Raw genomic sequence first — 14,282 nt, 5'->3', positions numbered from 1 at the left:
ATTCATTGCACGAATGTAAATATTTGGGAGAAACTCCCGATTTTGAACGGTTAAAATGTACTCCTTTAATGAGGAAAAGACTACACAATGTTTGTGGAAAGAGCCAATACGAAGTAGGGTTATAGAGTTACAAGTTCAACACCAGAAATTGGGACATTATGAGGTAGCATTGTGATGAAAAGTTGATTAATACCCAGTATTAGGTAAGTAGTAGCTACTTAAAAATAAATCAATAATTCTGATTTTATTGAATCATGAATTGCTGAACACCCACATATCATACATCCCACCCCAAAATATCTATTAAATTCCTGTAAATCAATTAATTTTTATCTGCTCATTTGCTGGTTTACACAGTACTATTTGTTGGCAAAAAAAATTAACAAAATAATAAACTAAATATAATTCTTATAAAAAAAATATAATTTTAAAGAATATATATTATATTTACTTAATTACTGAGACAATATATAGGGTGAAATAGACGCGGTATATAGTTACCGCTAAAGGTAGCATATAGCACTTGCCTGCATGCAATCTAAAGTGTTATCCTGTGAAAAATCTATAAGTATTTGAATTTCCACATCGAACGACTCGAATTTTTTTTCATTTCTGCACTGTACTTTCTTAATTCTAATAAGCGACCTCCAGTAGCCGAATGGATAAAACCACCGAACACAGTTAGTTAGTTAGTCGTGGGTTCGGGCATGGCCAACGTGGAGTTTACCGGGTTTTCTTCACCTAAATGGGGTCCATCTCTTTATAAAAGTTTTCCTAGAATGCGTTCTCCTGGCAGATTGATTACGTGTCGCGTTGCAGTAACCAAATAAACTAAACTAATTCTAACCTGCGATTATTTATTGTCACATCATCATAATTTTTAGTGGCAGTTGTGCCCCTGTACATCATACTTTCCCTGATAGCAATAAAGTAGTGCCGGTTATTTATCTAACTCCGTTGGGAAAAAGTTTTGAATCAAAGTAACGTTACTTCCGTTTTAAACCGAAAATTCGTATATAGTTAATCTGGACCTCCTACTCCAAGCTTTCCACATAATTTAATAAGTTTTCTTAAATATAAAAATTTATATAAAATCGTGAAGATTCCACGTATAAATTTAATTGTTGAAGTAATTATAATTCTGGTTTAAACGTATATCGACTGCAATGTTAAAAGTTCGACGTAAAAATGGTTTCCTCCCGCAGTACATTATTCTCTGGTGAAATTTTTTACAAGTAGAACATCGGTTGAAATACAGTCTGTATAGGCCTTTTTATAAGTTGTTTTGACCACTTATAGTCGTTTAAACACAGTCTTTAATTAAACACGAAAACATTGTTTAATGTTTTGTTATCACTTTGCTACAGTAAACACCACTGTCGTCGTTCTATACACTTTAACCGAAGTACAGTACAAGAACGAATTTCGAATGGTGTCGAAGTATCCGTCCGTAAATTCGGGTGAAAGGTCACTTTCGGGTGGCTGTCTCACATTCGATGGAAAATCGAAATCCGCGCAAGAAGGCCTTGACAGAAAAGGGGTTTGTTTTCCAGCAGCAAACAACCTTTTCCACCAAGGCCTTTTACGCTCCACGGATTCTTCCCCATTTCTTCGGACTGCTTTCTGTCCAGTTCCGTATCAAGTGACAGTGTCTCCACGGTCCATTTCGGAACTTCGGGGTATCGCCGCGCCAGATAAAGGACGAAGAGGAGTTACGTCGCCCACCCGTTTGACGTCGGGTGTACGCGTCTCCTCCTCAGCATCTTTCGGAAGCACCCGTATCACACGAGGCGATGAAAAGGCGCCGTCCTCGGGCTGGGCATGGCTCGAGGTGTGCCACTTTTTCAATTCTTTGAAATTCTCCATTCTGCAAAGAAAAATAAACGAATGTTGTGAATACAAACTTGCATTCATTAAGAAATATTTTTATTCCAATCTGAATTGCATATTTCTAATGCAAAAATGAATTTCTTTAGAAATGTTGAACACGAGATCGTGTTATTAACCAATCACATGGCTTCTTTTCCATCTTTATAAAGGTGGAAAAAAAGCCATGTGATTGGTTTCAACACTTATAAAGAAAGGATAACACTGCCGAAAGATCTCGTGTTCAACACTTATAAAGAAATTATAGTACAACACGGTTTCACAACAAATGAGCAAAAATGAATGTTTTAATTGAATATTATAATAAAATCGCTATTTATTATATATAATAATTTTAATCTTATTGATGTTCGATAGAGAAATTAGTTCATAAAAATTTTGCTATTCTGTTAATTGCCGTAACACAAAACATCTGTGAAAAGAGAGGAAATGAGACAACGAATAAACTCGAATTATTCTAATTAATTAAAGCAAAATGAAAATTAATAAATACCTTACTTTAAATCTCTTATTACCCGCTATAGTTTATATATTACATACATGTATACATTAATATCCCGTCTGAGTCTGAAATTAACGTAAAATATTTCTTGGGCGATTGGCTTTGCAAGGTCGTCGGGACTTTAATTAATAAACATGTAAATAAATAAATAAAAATCGCCAATGATTCGAATTTTTTTTAGGAAAAACGAGAAATACGGAAACTTACTCGTCGGAATTCGACAGTAAATAATTATTAGTGATGGGAAGAGTTTTGTAAATATCGATATGTCGCTATATCGATAACCCACAAAGCCGATATTGATATTATCTAATATCATCACAAAATATCGATATATCGGAAAATATTGGACTAAGCTGAGAATTTTGACTACTAGGATTAAAATACGCCTTGCAGGTTCAAAAATCATAACAGGGAAGGGGATCTTATAAAGGTACTTAAGTTAAACCCTCGTGCGAAGAAACCTACCTAACATTTCCTCACTTTTAACAGGGTGGGAATCCAATCAGCAATACACTGTACTGTAAAGTTTTACTAAAATAACACATCAAATAATATAACGCTAAAACTACATGCGCAATCTTATCAACTTGTCTACGATGTGTCTGAACGATAATATTTCAATTGAATGATCGTGTTTCTGGACATATTCCACATTTTCTGTGAAAATTTGTGTACTTCAAATTGATTCACCTTGTGCATTTGTCAACTATATACTTTATATATTTAGAGAATAACATTTCCATCTCACAGGGAGTATGATTTGGAAATGAGGAGCAAATCACTAGTGCCAATCTTCGTCCAGTTATGTTTTGATCATTATTAACTGGTGTCTGTGAACCATCTTTCGGCAGTGTTATCCTGATGGAAGTGCTCTGCTTTCCTATGCTTCAATCATCCTTGGCGTTAATTGTCCTAATCGCAGTGCCTTGGATGTACTGTACTAATAGAACTACCGTGAAATTGTACTCATGAATAAGGCTATGTGCTATAAGTAAGTATTGTGCCTTATCGGATAATATCTACAGAGTTTGCGCTACTCTCAATAGTTTGTATCCTGAAAGCAATACTACTGTATGTGATATACAACAATGGTTCTGATCATCATTGTCTGATTATGTGTGAATCCAATACTACTGTATGTGATATACAACAATGGTTCTGATCATCATTGTCTGATTATGTGTGAATCATCTTTCAATGATGTTGTTCTAATGGAATTGCTTGTAAAAAGAAAACTTCTACACATTTTCTCTACGTGGGATGATGTTCCTCTTCATGTGCCGTACCCTGTGCGTTGATTGTTATCATATCTGTGTATTTAATGCCTGGAAGTGCTGTGCCAATGGTATCTTGTGATATCTCAGACGTTCATTCGAATCGTCCTGCGCTACAGAGGTGATGTGTTACCTATAATTTGCTTTTTAATAATACTCTGCTCAAGATACCATGCTTAAGGAATGTGTTGTTGCCCAACTTCATTCCATCTTGAAGCGGCAAAAACATACGTCAATCCAATTTCTAACTATTAAGGCTGAGAATTATGTTCTTGAGACCTGAAACAGTTATTTCTGTTCACCTTCTTAATCTATAAGTACTCAATCACCAAAATATTTATTAATTAAATATACATTAATCACGAAAAATATTATTAAATATCAATCGTAAATATATTATATAATAACTCTCTNACTAGTGCCAATCTTCGTCCAGTTATGTTTTGATCATTATTAACTGGTGTCTGTGAACCATCTTTCGGCAGTGTTATCCTGATGGAAGTGCTCTGCTTTCCTATGCTTCAATCATCCTTGGCGTTAATTGTCCTAATCGCAGTGCCTTGGATGTACTGTACTAATAGAACTACCGTGAAATTGTACTCATGAATAAGGCTATGTGCTATAAGTAAGTATTGTGCCTTATCGGATAATATCTACAGAGTTTGCGCTACTCTCAATAGTTTGTATCCTGAAAGCAATACTACTGTATGTGATATACAACAATGGTTCTGATCATCATTGTCTGATTATGTGTGAATCATCTTTCAATGATGTTGTTCTAATGGAATTGCTTGTAAAAAGAAAACTTCTACACATTTTCTCTACGTGGGATGATGTTCCTCTTCATGTGCCGTACCCTGTGCGTTGATTGTTATCATATCTGTGTATTTAATGCCTGGAAGTGCTGTGCCAATGGTATCTTGTGATATCTCAGACGTTCATTCGAATCGTCCTGCGCTACAGAGGTGATGTGTTACCTATAATTTGCTTTTTAATAATACTCTGCTCAAGATACCATGCTTAAGGAATGTGTTGTTGCCCAACTTCATTCCATCTTGAAGCGGCAAAAACATACGTCAATCCAATTTCTAACTATTAAGGCTGAGAATTATGTTCTTGAGACCTGAAACAGTTATTTCTGTTCACCTTCTTAATCTATAAGTACTCAATCACCAAAATATTTATTAATTAAATATACATTAATCACGAAAAATATTATTAAATATCAATCGTAAATATATTATATAATAACTCTCTATCTATGTAAATGTTAATTAAATAGTTAAATTGCGATCGTGCTATCAATGTCCGTCAACAATTTTATTTTTTTTTATTTACCATTACTACAACTTAATGTTATTTAATTTTCTCTACGAATATATATTGTAACGTATTTGTATTGTTTATCTCTTAGTAATGCTACATGAGGGGCCAGGAATGTACAGTACTGTACTTGACAGTACTGTACGTAGTAAATAAAAATGTACTTAATTCACTGAGCCCCAAAACATGCAGTTTAGATTTGAAAGCTGTACTTTCTTTGTACAGCTTTCAAATCTACATAATCTACATAAAGAACATAATAATGAACGCAGAAATGACCAAATACCACTACACTACATGCAAATGCATTATGTAACTTGTCTATTTCTTTAATATTTTTATGATCTTACTCGATATCTTCTAACTATTTAATGGTGTTATTATATTTAAAATATATATATATACATTAATATTTCTTTTTTAGAATAAATGTAAATCCACAATTTTTAAATAATTATATTAAATATAATTTTTTTATGTATGTCAAAACTATTGTAACATATTATAATAATAAAGTTGTTTAATTATTCCAATAAAACAGTTTATTAATATTACAAGTCATTATATACAGAAATATATACCTGTAGATGATAAAGACAATACATATTTGTCAATATAACAGTATTTGAGATTCTTTAAATACTCATATATTTGCTGGAGGGGAAAAAATATATTAGCATATCCTTATCGGCTTTAATTCGGTTATTCAAGTTTCTCATCTAAACATTCAGCAAATTGCAATTAAAAAAAATTAATTAAAAGAAATTATTAAACCGCCTTACGTTTATCTATTAATTATAGCGTAGTGTTCGTTCATATTTTATTTTTAAAAACATTATTTTAACTATTACACATCAATCGAATTATCTATCTAGTTCTCACGCACTATATCATCACTATATGTAAAAATTCACTGGTAGAAAAATTTGTTGTTGACGTGTTATATTGTACTTGAAGGCGGGAAACAAAACTTACCTCTCGTCTAGCAATAAACGTTATAGTCAATTCGCGTGGATACCGCTTGCATTAATTCCTACGAATATAATCATTCTGTTGCATTAACGTCAAGTCATTTTGACATTAGTATACCAAAATTCAGACATCCCTACCGGGATTCGAACCCGGGACCTTTGGATTAGAAGTCCAACACGCTATCCACTGCGCTACAGGGACATATTGGAAACGGTTGCGCAAGAAATTAATTAAATTTGAAGAGTTACTTTCAATTAGAATGATGATAAAAATTCTGTTTTCTGTCTGTGAAATTCTACATAACAGACTTTTGATGTAACGAAAATAAAATATAAATTGATTATTAAAAAGTTATAAAAAATATGCTTAGATTTGTTTTGCGAGACACTCAATGAGATATACCGGTAAAGGCCCGAACATGAAAGTTTTATGTCTGTCTGTTATTTACACGTTTGAAGACGGTACGAATAAATGCGACCAAACTTTCCAAAAATCATCTTTTTATTAAGTTAATGTGTTGTTGACGTGTTATATTGTACTTGAAGGCGGAATTAAGTTTAATTAATTCTGTTTCTAATAAATATTATTTTAACAAAATAATCATTTCGGAAATATTTCAAACCCATTAATTTTTTTACGTAACACGTAACGTAAAAATACGACAGATCGTAATATGTCATGCCTTGTTAAAAATATATTCCAACAAAACGTAACGAATTGTTAGAATGTATTGTTGGCTTTTTCTATTGTAAGTAGCTATTGTTAAGCGTAAATTTGTTCGAAAGTTTCACATTTTTTTTTTCTTTTTTTTCTCAGATTTCCAAAAATTTTGAAATTAAGAATACTTCATGAGCGTATGGAAGGCAGAAAAGGCTCTCTGTGTCCAATTTCTTGAAGATACGATCGAGCGAAAAGGCCGACTTTAGTTGAAGAGGGCCCTTTGCATTCGCATCTTTGAAACCCCGTCGAGAAAGGACAGCAGACGCTGACCAAAGGCGGGGAAAGCTCTCTGTGTCCTGCATCTTTAAGACCCGCTGGGGTAAAGACAGCAGACGTCGACGAAAAACGGATAAAGCTCCCCGTGTCCCGCATCTTTAAGGCCCGCTGAAGTGAAGACATCAGACGCCGAAGAAAGGCGAAGAAGGCTCTATGTGTCCCGCATCTTTAAGGTTCGCCGGATGAAGACAGAAGATGCGCCAGGGAAATACTTTCATTGTTTGAATTAGGAAGAATGAAACTCGATAAGTGATTCGAATCACTTGTGGAGTAGCATTCTTTCTAACTCTTGGTGGAACTCTGAAGCAGCCACCTCCACGTGGTGAGTTCTGGGTTGTCGTTCGTCTGGAAATGACGAAGGCAAGCAAAGAGCTGCTTGTTCCTTTCAATTGAATAATAAGGAATAAAAAAATGCCAGTAAAAACATACAAGAGTAATTAAAGTGACGAGAATTAAGTGTCTAACTTTGGTATAAATGGCTTTAATCATTAGGTTTATGGCAACGTATTCGTGCCGTGGTTGGCTACAAAATTATAACTAGGTGTTTCATATAATGGGATGATCTTAATGGCAAAGTTGTCGTATCCGGCCCGTTGGCGGTGCTCGAAACTACGACCGCTTATCGTTGTTTAAACACTTAAATCATAAATCAAATTATCTTAAATCAGCTGGCCCTATTGACGTGATATTAACGTGAATAAAATCCTGAAAATTCCACGTGGCTATGCACAAACCACAACCGACTACCGGTGTTCGGTGGTTTTATCCACTGGGTTAGTGGAGAATATTTATTGGGCTGAGATTTGAAAAAATTGTAGGCCTATAAATTTCCACCTGTCACCGTCGTTCTCTGTCTTTCTTTAATTTAATCTCGAGAATGGAATTAGATATAGATGATTATGGAAAGCTTAGGGGCACCCGATTAAATATATACGAACTTCTTCTCTGAGCCGGAAGTTACCTGATTTCAATCCGAAAATTTTCCTGAGAACGACCCACATGTTAAAATTGTTGATCCGCTGCTTGATGATAAGTTGATTTTTAGAAAGTTTGGTCGCATTTATTCGTACCGTCTTCAAACGTGTAAATAACAGACAGACATAAAACTTTCATGTTCGGGCCTTTACCGGTATATCTCATTGAGTGTCTCGCAAAACAAATCTAAGCATATTTTTTATAACTTTTTAATAATCAATTTATATTTTATTTTCGTTACATCAAAAGTCTGTTATGTAGAATTTCACAGACAGAAAACAGAATTTTTATCATCATTCTAATTGAAAGTAACTCTTCAAATTTAATTAATTTCTTGCGCAACCGTTTCCAATATGTCCCTGTAGCGCAGTGGATAGCGTGTTGGACTTCTAATCCAAAGGTCCCGGGTTCGAATCCCGGTAGGGATGTCTGAATTTTGGTATACTAATGTCAAAATGACTTGACGTTAGTGCAACAGAATGATTATATTCGTAGGAATTAATGCAAGCGGTATCCACGCGAATTGACTATAACGTTTATTGCTAGACGAGAGGTAAGTTTTGTTTCCCGCCTTCAAGTACAATATAACACATTTTTCTACCAGTGAATTTTTACATATAGTGATGATATAGTGCGTGAGAACTAGATAGATAATTCGATTGATGTGTAATAGTTAAAATAATGTTTTTAAAAATAAAATATGAACGAACACTACGCTATAATTAATAGATAAACGTAAGGCGGTTTAATAATTTCTTTTAATTAATTTTTTTTAATTGCAATTTGCTGAATGTTTAGATGAGAAACTTGAATAACCGAATTAAAGCCGATAAGGATATGCTAATATATTTTTTCCCCTCCAGCAAATATATGAGTATTTAAAGAATCTCAAATACTGTTATATTGACAAATATGTATTGTCTTTATCATCTACAGGTATATATTTCTGTATATAATGACTTGTAATATTAATAAACTGTTTTATTGGAATAATTAAACAACTTTATTATTATAATNCTCTGTCACTTTTTTGCTTTAGCTTTAATGTAAGGCCATAGGGATTATTATTGAATTCCTGTAATATATACTATGTGTTAGGTTTAGATCTCCATATGATTGAGATGTCATCAACTTAGCATATGTATAATAGAATATTTCACTCAATTTTTCTTAAAATTTTTTGTTTTCTAATGCCCTCATTACCATTTCACATAAGTCACCTAAAAGAGGGCTACCCATTGCAATGTCTGTTTTGCAGGTAAGTTTAGTTGTTAAAGGTGAAGAATGATGTGTTACACATTAGGTTGCTAATTCTAAGAGCTGTTGGTGGTAAACAGGGAGGTTGGTACTTTCTGAAAGAAGTCTCAGAGTGCAAAATCATGGTTCTAATTCAAGAGGAATATGTTGATTGAAAGTTTAAAATCATTATATGTTCATAATCAGTTAATGCGATCTCTTCTAACTTAGTGATGAGTTTGTTGGGATTGGAAATGGCATGTTTATATCATTTGAGGTGTTTGTTAAAAATTCATGTGTATGCTTCTCTAAGGTTATTGTGGATGACCTTGCTTTGTCCACAATAGGGCATATTCATTTGCCAGATTTATGAATTTTGGTGAAGGTGAAGAGTGGGTGTTTGTGGTGACAGAACTGTTGCATGATTTAAATGCAAATATTTAACTAGATATGTGTGTGTGGGTAATAAAATTGCTATTGTATATTTGAATATAAATTTGTATATACTCCCAACGGAAGTGTTGTATTGTTGAATATGGGACAGCTTCCACGGCAAAAATATTTGAATTGTGTAAAGCAGCCAGATTGTACGCATTCACGCATGCACTTTACAGAGCACCAACCTCATGCAGTTTAGCTGGTGGATGCTACACACCAAAATATCGTATAACATTTACAATGATTCTATCTGGGGCTGGCACAGCTTCCCTATCATCAAATGTCATTGCATGCCACTGCAACATTATATATTAATTTAAAATATTACTATTACAGTTCAAAACTCTCATCATATTTTAAGAAGTCGGAAGAATGCTTAAAAACAATCTGATAAATGTCCTTGGACTTTTATCAAATCCATCTTCATTGGTGAGTGTTCTGTTGATTTCAACACTTTTTTCAACTACTAAAAATTTGGCAAGTGTTTTAATGAACTGTAATAACAATATGGAGCACTCTAGTTTAATTGCATTAAAACATTGCATCAATAGTAAAAGCTGTTATAAGTCATTAGCTTTATTATTATTATTATTATTTTTTTTTTTAGGGATTGAATGAATTTAAATACTACCATTCACATCTTCCTTTTGCTTTCCAGCATTTGCTGATTAAAAACGAATGTTTTCAGCTATATTTGGTGGTTTGCGTTGCATTTAGGAGATTCTGTATCAAACTTCTATGGCAGTTTTGAAGTTTGTGATAACACTGTTTTTCTTTTGATGTAATTGTCTTTGAATTAAAATATACTAATATTTATGTAAAGATTAATATAGTTTTATGAAATTAAATGAATAATTACAAATAAAAGTTATTAAAAGGCCTCTAATAATATAATTGAAAAAATAAAAAATTAAATTATTTAGCAAGATGTAAATTTCTATTATTGAATGTATAATTGGTTGTTGCTATTTTTTAAGGGATTATTTAATATAGATTGCCATGTCTTGGATATGGATATAGATTCTTTACTGCTAATGCAGCTTCCTTTAAGTGTTGTGGCAAATATTTCAAATGTTTCCATGGTTTTTAGTTTATTAGTTTTTATGGTTGTCAAATGGGCATTTTAAAAGCTTTTCTTTTGCCCATCTGGGAGATACCCCTAGATCACTTGCATATTGTGCTATAGCTGTACTGTGTTTGTTTTTACTAATATTGTATTGGTGCTCTTTGAGTCTTTGCATCAAAGATCTGTTTGTTGAGCCTATATATGTTAGATTTCTATCAAATCTGTTGTCAATACAGTGTATGGAAAATATATTTTAGGAGTTTTGCTATCTTCAATCTTATCCTTACCATTGTTGAGTAGTTTGTATACAGTTGTGCTGTGTTTATAGGCTAAAGTGGTATTTAATTGTTTCATTATTATCTTGTATGTTGTACTCAATCTGGGATCATAGTCAACTAATATGTGTTTACAATTTTAAATTTTTGTTTGCAGTTGCTTTTCTACATTCCTAGCTTATTTCTTTTTAATGTTCTCTTGTATGGTAGACACTAATGTAGGTATTAGTTTACCACTGTTCTACTGCTATGTTTTATATGTTTTATATACTCTTGCATAGTATCTTTGATATTAGAGCAATGCATATATGCCCTTTTTAATAGTTTCCTAAATGCAGCTACCTTATAAATATAGGGATCATTAGATGTTGAAGGTATAAAAAGAGAGTGTTGATTTAGGTTTATGGTACACCTTTGTAAACATGGCTGTTCTTAAATTGAATATGGAGGTCTAGGAAGTGGGCCTCTGTCACTTTTTTGCTTTAGCTTTAATGTAAGGCCATAGGGATTATTATTGAATTCCTGTAATATATACTATGTGTTAGGTTTAGATCTCCATATGATTGAGATGTCATCAACTTAGCATATGTATAATAGAATATTTCACTCAATTTTTCTTAAAATTTTTTGTTTTCTAATGCCCTCATTACCATTTCACATAAGTCACCTAAAAGAGGGCTACCCATTGCAATGTCTGTTTTGCAGGTAAGTTTAGTTGTTAAAGGTGAAGAATGATGTGTTACACATTAGGTTGCTAATTCTAAGAGCTGTTGGTGGTAAACAGGGAGGTTGGTACTTTCTGAAAGAAGTCTCAGAGTGCAAAATCATGGTTCTAATTCAAGAGGAATATGTTGATTGAAAGTTTAAAATCATTATATGTTCATAATCAGTTAATGCGATCTCTTCTAACTTAGTGATGAGTTTGTTGGGATTGGAAATGGCATGTTTATATCATTTGAGGTGTTTGTTAAAAATTCATGTGTATGCTTCTCTAAGGTTATTGTGGATGACCTTGCTTTGTCCACAATAGGGCATATTCATTTGCCAGATTTATGAATTTTGGTGAAGGTGAAGAGTGGGTGTTTGTGGTGACAGAACTGTTGCATGATTTAAATGCAAATATTTAACTAGATATGTGTGTGTGGGTAAATGTAGCCACTCTGTTTTGGAGCTTGTTAACGTATCCCTCTTCTACAAGCCTACGTTCCATGGATTGCATGTATTTTTCTAGCAGTAACACACATGCTAACCTTCTCATTAGTACCACTTTTCTGTTTTTGTTAGCTTTAATGATTGTTATTGTTTTTTTCCTGGAGCCATTGTTTACTTTCGCATATGCTTGTCCACAATCTTTGATCTATGTTATCAATTTCATTGTGTTTTACATTGAAAATTGTCCACCATCTGAAGAAGTCCTTGTGAGTATCTTTCATTCCTATTGGTAATTTTTCAATGTTGGAATGAGGATATCTGTTAAAATGTGTATATGCTTTGGGAACTACTTGGGGCCATATTTGAAGGCTTGAACTAGGTGTTCTGGTGCTTTAATATTATCCAACTGATAATCTGCATCTTTGTTTTTCTGCAGTGGTTTTTTTTCCTCTTTTACCACTTGTGCAAGATCCACTGTAGTTTTTTTGCTGTATTGCTTTATTTGCGTTTTCTACTTGGAACACTCTGCACGTTTTAATTTTCAAATTTGTTCTTTTTCGCCTGAGGACGACGATATAATACTCATTGAAAGTACTTGCGATATAAGAAAAATTCGTATTAACGCTGAACTCAGTGCTTTTTATCAAGAAGCTAAACAAATCTTAATTTTAGGAGAAGTGAAGCACATCCTAATGACAATTTAATTCTGTAAATTGACATTGGAAAGACTTTATTCAATTTGCATTGCAATAAGAATTTTGACTTCTCTCTGGTTAGGACTAAGAAGTTTTTTCTGTAAATATTGGCTGGTGTCGCCATATTTTAAAGTTGGAACTATCTTCTAAATACTACTAATCTGTGAACTGTAGTATTTAGAAGATAGTTCCAGTTTTAGAATTAACAACTTGAATGAATTTTGTGGAGAAATTTTTACAATATTAATAATCAACTTTTCGTAATATATAAGAGGTAATGGTATAAAATGTTAGTCAATTTTTTTCACTAGATAAATTTTTAAAATGAATTGTTTCTCAACAGGATAAAATGATACAATAGCTTATATTGTATGTTGTCAGTATATTAAAAGTTGTTTTGTGTATTATAAGAATAGAAATTTCTTGCATTCTAAAGTAGAAAATTTTTTATGAAATTTTGAAAAAGTGATTATTAGAAAGTAACTGGGAAATTCATAAATTTCAATTCAAAGATTGACAAAATATCATGAATGCACAATAAATGAAATAATTGAAATCATTAACATGAACTAATTCTGTGACAAAATTCTATTAAAAATAGTTAATAATGAAATATATAGTAGAGAGAGAGCATAAAATCTATATTTCAATTGTATCTAAAGAAAAAAATACAAAATTATTCAGAATGTTATTTTAACAAATAAAATGTTTGTTTTGTTAAGAGATTTCGAGTTCAAATTATTAGCAAAATACCACAATGAAATTTAATTTAAAATCAAATTCAGTAGCAATATAATTCTGCAAAAATAGTGTTGATTAAGAATTGGGATTTTATAACTTTGTTATTATTTGCATAATGTACAAAAATAATTTATATAAATATATGGTTGTATAATTTAGACAGTAAAATATTAGTCTGCTTCTTAAGAACCTTTGATTACATTTCCAGAAATTTTCATAAGGTACTTTGGTTGATTGAGATATCTTGGGACTGTCTATCTAATCCCACTATTGCTCTGCTGAACTTATAATGGATATGAACAATTTGTACCTGCAGGCAGAAAGACTTATTCAATGTATTTATATATATATATATATATACAGTGTATTTTTTGGGGAAAAATAGGTTGTGGAGCGCTCATCTCATTACTAAAAATATATATTACATGCATCGTACACAAGGTTCGGCACACAAACAGGAGCAGGACCATCTTAATAATTTTGTTGCCTATCTTCTGTGCTCAACGAAGCAATTCAATGTGGACCAAATATCACATTTTCAAAAATTTTCTTAAAACTTTTAAAATATATCAAAAAAAGATGGTGGAATGCCGTTCCATTGCGTTCTATGACAAAAAAGTGCTGTATAGATATACACATATACAGCACTTTTTTGTATATATTTTTATATATATATACAAAAAATGGACTTTTTTGTGTATATTGTGTATATTTATTGTGTATGCATATATATATATACACAAAAAA

The 14,282-nt window shown here is 32.4% G+C and overlaps 1 protein-coding gene and 2 non-coding genes across 4 annotated transcripts in view; 2 read left to right on the top strand and 1 right to left on the bottom strand.

Moving 5' to 3' along the window:
• Positions 1 to 6,089: 6,089 nt before the first annotated feature.
• Trnar-ucu lies at positions 6,090 to 6,162 on the bottom strand. The gene has a single exon. It is a non-coding gene; the product is annotated as a tRNA-Arg (tRNA).
• Positions 6,163 to 8,287: 2,125 nt separating this feature from the next.
• Positions 8,288 to 8,360, top strand: Trnar-ucu. Its single transcript has one exon. It is a non-coding gene; the product is annotated as a tRNA-Arg (tRNA).
• Positions 8,361 to 9,685: 1,325 nt separating this feature from the next.
• Positions 9,686 to 14,282, top strand: part of LOC111627565 (unconventional myosin-XIX-like) — a 79,400-nt gene continuing 74,803 nt past the window's right edge. Inside the window, exon 1 of one of the 2 annotated variants that reach the window (XM_023371166.1) lies at positions 9,686 to 10,035. In XM_023371166.1, the coding sequence (XP_023226934.1) occupies positions 9,979 to 10,035 (57 nt within the window). In that variant the 5' untranslated portion in view covers positions 9,686 to 9,978. Of the gene's footprint in view, positions 10,036 to 10,368; positions 10,388 to 14,282 lie in introns of those variants that run through there. The other variant, XM_023371167.1, reaches the window with a different exon arrangement.

This window comes from Centruroides sculpturatus, unplaced genomic scaffold, assembly GCF_000671375.1.
Source record: "Centruroides sculpturatus isolate CEXI.00-Female unplaced genomic scaffold, Cexi_2.0 scaffold363, whole genome shotgun sequence".
NCBI lineage: Eukaryota > Metazoa > Arthropoda > Arachnida > Scorpiones > Buthidae > Centruroides > Centruroides sculpturatus.
The sequence above is the reverse complement of the archived record's forward strand: the minus strand, read 5'-3'. Positions and strand labels throughout refer to the sequence as shown.